Below are 6,161 nucleotides of genomic sequence, written 5' to 3'. Positions count from 1 at the left end.
TTCAATTCATGATAGAGTCATGAGAGGAAGTCGAGGTACTCTTGTGATCATGAAGGGTGAGTAGATTGGTGCAAAGAATCTCTACAAATTGGAAGGAAGCACATTGATTGGAAGAATGCAAGTTGAGGTAAGAGGCAACATTAACAATCAAGAGTGCAAAGAAGTACCCAAGAGAAAATTGACTTTTATAGAAGTTGTGAAAACTAATTCCATTTGACTTGGAGATACAGATTGTTAGAGTTCAAGTCTAATTAGAATTAGGAAATGTAATTAGTTTAGTAAGTTTAATAGAATTTAAATTATAAAATTTAATAATTAGAGCCCTAAAAGGACTAGTTTTTAGTAGCCTATATATATGTGTAGTTGATTTGCCATTATATTGTATTATAGAGAGCTCACGAAGTAGAAAGGTATGCTGAATTCTGTGAATTTTGTTTGAGTGATTTTGAAGGTGAGAAAAATAATTAGTGGTTGTAATTTTTTTTTTTCCTGATAGTAAATTTTTTTGGTAAAGTATGCTTATACCGAATCACATTAAATTTTATGTTCTTTAATTTGTGTAGGTGTGAATATTCACAACATAAGATTTGGACAAAAACATCATTCAACTACAAAGTCTTAAAGTTTGTACACCGAAATATTTGCTTAGCTGAATAAGAGTTCTAACCAAATACAAAATCTAATAGAGGATAAATATTACAGGAAGCAGAGAAGCTGAAGGCTTCAATAACAAAGAAGAGTTGAGTTGAGTCACAAGAAAGTTTAATTAAAAAGGCTATTTATTCTATAAGAGTAGTTAGTTATAGTTGTTATGTCACATGTATTGTTGTAGTTAGTTTCAAGTAGCTAAAGTAGTTTCCTCTCCCACCCTGTAAGACCACATCTTTCCCTTTCTTGATCAATGAATTCTTTAGTTTCTCCAATTTCTTGTTATGGTATCAGAGTAACTTTGATAACCGCTATTCTTTACTAACGATGTATTCCTTTTTCTTTTCTTTTTTTTTTTTTTCATAGTTCATTGATTAATTAGCCATGGCCACTACAAATCAAGCTCCATAGCATTTAACAAATTCATCAATTCCCTATTTTCTTCACCTTAATGAAAATCTTGCTTTAGTTCTAGTGTCACCGGTTCTTGTTAGTTCGAATTATCATTCATGGCAAGAACGAAGACAATGGCACTACAATCTAAGAATAAACTGAAATTCATTGAAAAAAAACTAAATAATACCTGTTTTTAATCAATTACTATCTCAATTTCCTTTATGACCTAAACATACATGCAAAAAAGTCCCATGAGCACATCATATATTAAAACACAAGATTAAATTAATCACCTCCCTGTCCTGGATCTAAGCCTCCAAACAACTCCTTTCTGCTGTAAATATCACTGCAAAAGCCGAGAAATCTCATATTCAAACATTATAATATGAAAAACTTGGCCTTCTTGCCAGCAATCATAAGTAAATAATGTTGTAATTTAAAATGCCTATATAAGTTTGATTTTATTTTTCTCATTAGCCCATATAATATTAGAGCATGTATCACGATAATATTAAAAATAATTTTCTTTTTCTATTATTTATTTATTTATTTTGAGAATCATATGATGTGAACAAGAATAGCTATGTTTAAGGACAGAAATGAGAAAGCAAAATTTATTAATTATAGTATCTTACCAAAAATAGAAATGAATACAGCTTCCTTTTAAAATAAACGCGTTTGGTAATGAATTTTAAATATTAAAAATAATTTTGTCAATAATGTTATTTTTAATATTATTAATTTTTTAAGCATTTTATTATTTTAATAAAAAATATATTAAATTTTTATTTAAATATTATATGTCAAGTTTAGTTTAACTTAATTTAGTGGTTAAAAATATATCATTCAACTTTATACTCAACGAAATTATTGTATATACTTTAATTTTACTAAATAAATTTTTTTTTAAAAAATTATACAATAAAATTAATATACATACAATAATTTTCTCACCAAAATTTACTATTATAGTAAAATTATTGTATGTACATAAATTTACTAAATGAAAATTTCTCAAAAAATTATATAATAAAATTGATTATATATTATGAGAGTCTTGTCATAATAAATTATTATAATAAAAAAATTATCTACATTAATTTTATCAAATAAAAAATTATTAATTTTTCAACTAAAAAATATTATAGATAAAAAGTTTTTATTAATTTTTTAATAAAATTAAAAAAAAATAAAAAATATAAATTTACCCTATCTAAGTTAAATCTGCCTTAATATATAAATAATTTATATATTTGATAAATAAATTCCATTATACATTTCCTATCTTGTGTTCAAGAAGAATAGCCTCGAAAAAATAAAGTAGCCAATCACGTTATTATGGGAAATGACCAAGGGCATTATGGGAAACTAGCAGCTGATACAGTCCTTCGTCCTGAGTAAGAAGCTTCTTTGTGTTCTCCCTTGGGTTTTTGGTATACAGTCCGCTTTTTGACTTTAAATGTAGACGATCTCTTTTCTTTGAAATTGCAAGCTTTCCTTAATCCTCTTTAGTGTTTGCACCTTATAATATAAGTGGGGTTCTTTGTTACAATCAATTTTTCCATAGAGAAATTCCTGCTCATAAATCACTGCCCTTTTTCTTCTTCTTTCTGGGTGAGTTTTATTTTCATGGATGATTTAATTTTGTAATGCATATGCAAATTGCAGAAGTTTCTGTTTTAATCGCATATGGTAGAATTCTGGTTTCTGGGTTTTGTTCTTGAAGGTAATTTAAGAATTGAGGAGTTCATAATTTTTTTTTAGATTTTCATTGTGTTGAATTTTAATATAAAGTTGAAGTCCTGGGTTTATAGACATTAAATAGGTGCAGATTCTTCCATTTCTTTGTTATTTGATTTTCATTGTAGCTTAATTAATCTGTCTGATTGTTTCACACCCTTTTCCAATATTTTTATTAATTATTCCAAATTCTGAGGATATTCAAGTGTATTTAAAGTGCTTATATACTTATATTCTCAAGTTTACTGTATTGGGTTGGGATTGCATACGTTATACTTATTTTTCTGGGTATCTTCGAATAATCTACTTCTCTGTTGTTTTTGCCCTCTCTCTCTCTCTCTCTCTCTCTCTCTCTCTCTCCTTAGGTTTCTTGTTGGTTTACTGAATGATAAGGAATGGTAGATGTTTTGAATTTCTCAGAATTCTGTGTTGGTACCATAGCTCAGATTCTTTTTAAAGGTTGGTGATGTGAAATGTTGATATTTGCAGGTTGTGTTCTTGCTCAAAAACTCTTCTTTTAAGAATTAAGGCACAATGCGTGCACCATCATTGCTTGCACAGTGCTTACTTGGCTTGGTGCCTCAAGACCGAGCAAGTCACTGCATCGCCAATGTTTCGGATAGAGATATGCATCTCCCTTCTCCTGCAGTTGAGATTCTCCCTTCAAAGGTAGGCCTCCTCTTATTATTTTCAAGTTAATTTTAGGGTATCATCCGGTAAAAGAAATGGAAGTTAAGACTTACCATATCATAATTGTTTGGAGTTTTTGGTGGGGAATGGGAGCTTAGGATTTTTCCTTAATTAATATGCATAATATTTTCTGCTTTGCAGATGGCGCACCCTTATAAGTATGCTGGGGAGAATGTAGAATTGCAAGGGCTTAATGTGTTCAAGGTATGTAAAATCCTCTTTTGGTGATTTCTTTTACATTTAGCAATTGGTTGTCATTTTTGCCAAAGACTTTAATAACAATGGGAATTTGATTCTTTTTAAAGAGACCATCTTGTCATTTAGTTGTTATAAAACCTTTCTTGCATAACTCCTGAATGCCATTATTGATAAATAAAAGAACTTTTTCTTTCCCTTTGGTAGAATTTCTTGTGGTTTATGAGCTTGAATCTTTCTTACAGGGAAAAGTTAGTGTTGCTGATATTATCGGGTTCACTGGTTCTGAAACTATATCCTCAAAATCTGATGGTAAGTATATCAGATTTTCAACATGCACTTCAAAATAAAATTGATCAATTCAATTTTCAGACTCTCTCTCTCTCTCTCTCTCTCTCTCTCTCTCTCTTTATACACACACACACACACACGCACACACACATACAGAGTACAATGATATACTTCAGTGTACAAAAATTCAAAGTATTGGATCAGCTCAGGTGGTGATGGCTATACCCTTCTGATTTTGCAGGGTCTATGAAATATTGGGACAGCTCTATTGATCTTGTAAATGTCCTTAAGCATGAGATTCGTGATGGACAACTGAGCTTTAGAGGCAAGAGGGTACTTGAGGTAATTAAGTTACTGAAATTTTTTGCTGCTTGATATTTCTATACTTTGACTTTATGTTTTAAAGTCCTACTGGTTGCATTCATGGTCTAGAGAGGTCTTAATAAGTTACTGAACTTGCCACAACACATATGCCTGTGTGTGCATGCAGATAGACATTTTTAATTATTTAGCAAAATCCAGTATTTGATAATACATTGGATACATGAGATACCATCGTCTTATCATGAACAATCATATTCTAATTATACAGATGCTATGAGAAACTAGTTATTTTGGCGGCATTATATTAGATGGAGAAGAATTTGTTGGCTTTTGTCTAGGTTAAATTGGTTTGAAAATATTTTATCGGTTACCTATATCTTGCTGGAAAGTAAAAACATTATTAGAGCCTGCGGTTATTTCTATGTTCTCTAATTTGATATCTTTTTTGTGGCATTATAATATACTAAAAGCAATTGGCTGGCATTGCCTAGATTAAACCTAATTCAGAATTTATTATTTGTTATCAATATCCAATTTCAAAAAATACATTGTTGGAGCCTGTGATTGGAAAGTTATATTTTTATGTTTTCTTTATTAAATATGTTCTGGATTCAGATCAATGTCCTAGTTGTGCCTCTGATCTGTACTTTTAAATTTTCTTATTAGTTTTCATCTGTCATTTTTGAACAATCAAGTACTGTTATTACTTTCCTTTCCTGAGGAGATGTAGGAGCTACAATCTTTCCTTGATATCATGCAGCTATAATAACTCTTTTTTCATTTAAAGTATTGAACAATATTGGCTGACAGTTGATCTCCTTATTTGGTGATTTTACAGCTTGGTTGTGGCTATGGACTTCCAGGGATTTTCGCTTGCCTCAAGGTATATGCCATTGACCATATTACAGCATTCTTTCTATTAGTTGTTGATTCTCAAGTTATTATTACGTCTGAACACATGAATATAATGGCTCATTTCTTGTCAAATTTAGCCTTTTAACTTTAACTAGCTTTTGTGTGATAGAAAATTCAGTGCTTTTTATTTTTATTTGTTTAGGTGGGAGCAACTATTATTTGGGTCATAAGCTGAAATATGGAGATTTTGCATATTGTCTTGAATGTTAAGTATTATTTGCTTGTAAACCACTTGTTTTACTAAGTTCCTCACTTCCTCTTAAGACTCTTAAGATGGAAAGCCAAATGATCGTTCTGAGTTTCATATAGATAGCTAATATGCTTCGGGTATTGTTTCATAATTGAAAGCACTTGTACAATACATATAATTCAAATAAAACTAATCTGATGTTCCCTTCTGCAATCCCTTTAAATCTGAGGAGGTCACGCAGTTTTTTAAAGTTTAAATTGAATGATTTAAAAGTTATTCCTATCCTTGTAAAAACCAATGAATTGAATGGGATTGATTTTTTTTTCCTGCTTTCTCTTATCTTTTCTTAAATGATACATGATGAATATAGACTTTTATGATATCTTCATTCTTCATTGACATTATGTCAGTAGAAGCTAACTAGCTGTTTGATAGGGAGCTTGCACAGTACACTTTCAAGACCTGAATGCAGAAACCATAAGGTGCACAACTATACCAAATGTCCTTGCTAATCTTGAGCAAGCTAGGGACAGGCAGAGCCGACAGCCAGAGAGCCCTCTTACTCCATCAAGATATCCTCTTTCCCCATCAGTGCATTTCTATGCTGGGGACTGGGAAGAACTTCCAACAGTCTTGTCTATTGTGAGGAATGATGCCTTCGAAGTGACAACAGGGATGAGCCAGAGCTTGTCCGAGGAGGATTTCATGGATGGGTGTAGTAGCCAAGATGGTAGCATCATAGGTCAGAAACACTCAGGCAATCAAGAAAGCT

At 31.0% G+C, this 6,161-nt stretch overlaps 1 protein-coding gene across 1 annotated transcript in view; it reads left to right on the top strand.

Moving 5' to 3' along the window:
* The first annotated feature begins 2,465 nt into the window (after positions 1 to 2,465).
* LOC110644489 (uncharacterized) overlaps positions 2,466 to 6,161 on the top strand; it is a 3,790-nt gene continuing 94 nt past the window's right edge. The window contains exons 1-7 of the mRNA XM_058147974.1: positions 2,466 to 2,658; positions 3,274 to 3,453; positions 3,616 to 3,678; positions 3,915 to 3,981; positions 4,202 to 4,302; positions 5,123 to 5,167; positions 5,825 to 6,146. Of these exons, the coding sequence (XP_058003957.1) occupies positions 3,319 to 3,453; positions 3,616 to 3,678; positions 3,915 to 3,981; positions 4,202 to 4,302; positions 5,123 to 5,167; positions 5,825 to 6,146 (733 nt within the window). The 5' untranslated portion in view covers positions 2,466 to 2,658; positions 3,274 to 3,318. The remainder of the gene's footprint in view (positions 2,659 to 3,273; positions 3,454 to 3,615; positions 3,679 to 3,914; positions 3,982 to 4,201; positions 4,303 to 5,122; positions 5,168 to 5,824; positions 6,147 to 6,161) is intronic.

Source organism: Hevea brasiliensis, chromosome 6 (assembly GCF_030052815.1).
Source record: "Hevea brasiliensis isolate MT/VB/25A 57/8 chromosome 6, ASM3005281v1, whole genome shotgun sequence".
In the NCBI taxonomy this organism is placed as follows: domain Eukaryota; kingdom Viridiplantae; phylum Streptophyta; class Magnoliopsida; order Malpighiales; family Euphorbiaceae; genus Hevea; species Hevea brasiliensis.
Note: the sequence above shows the minus strand (reverse complement) of the source record. Positions and strands in the feature narration are given on the sequence as shown.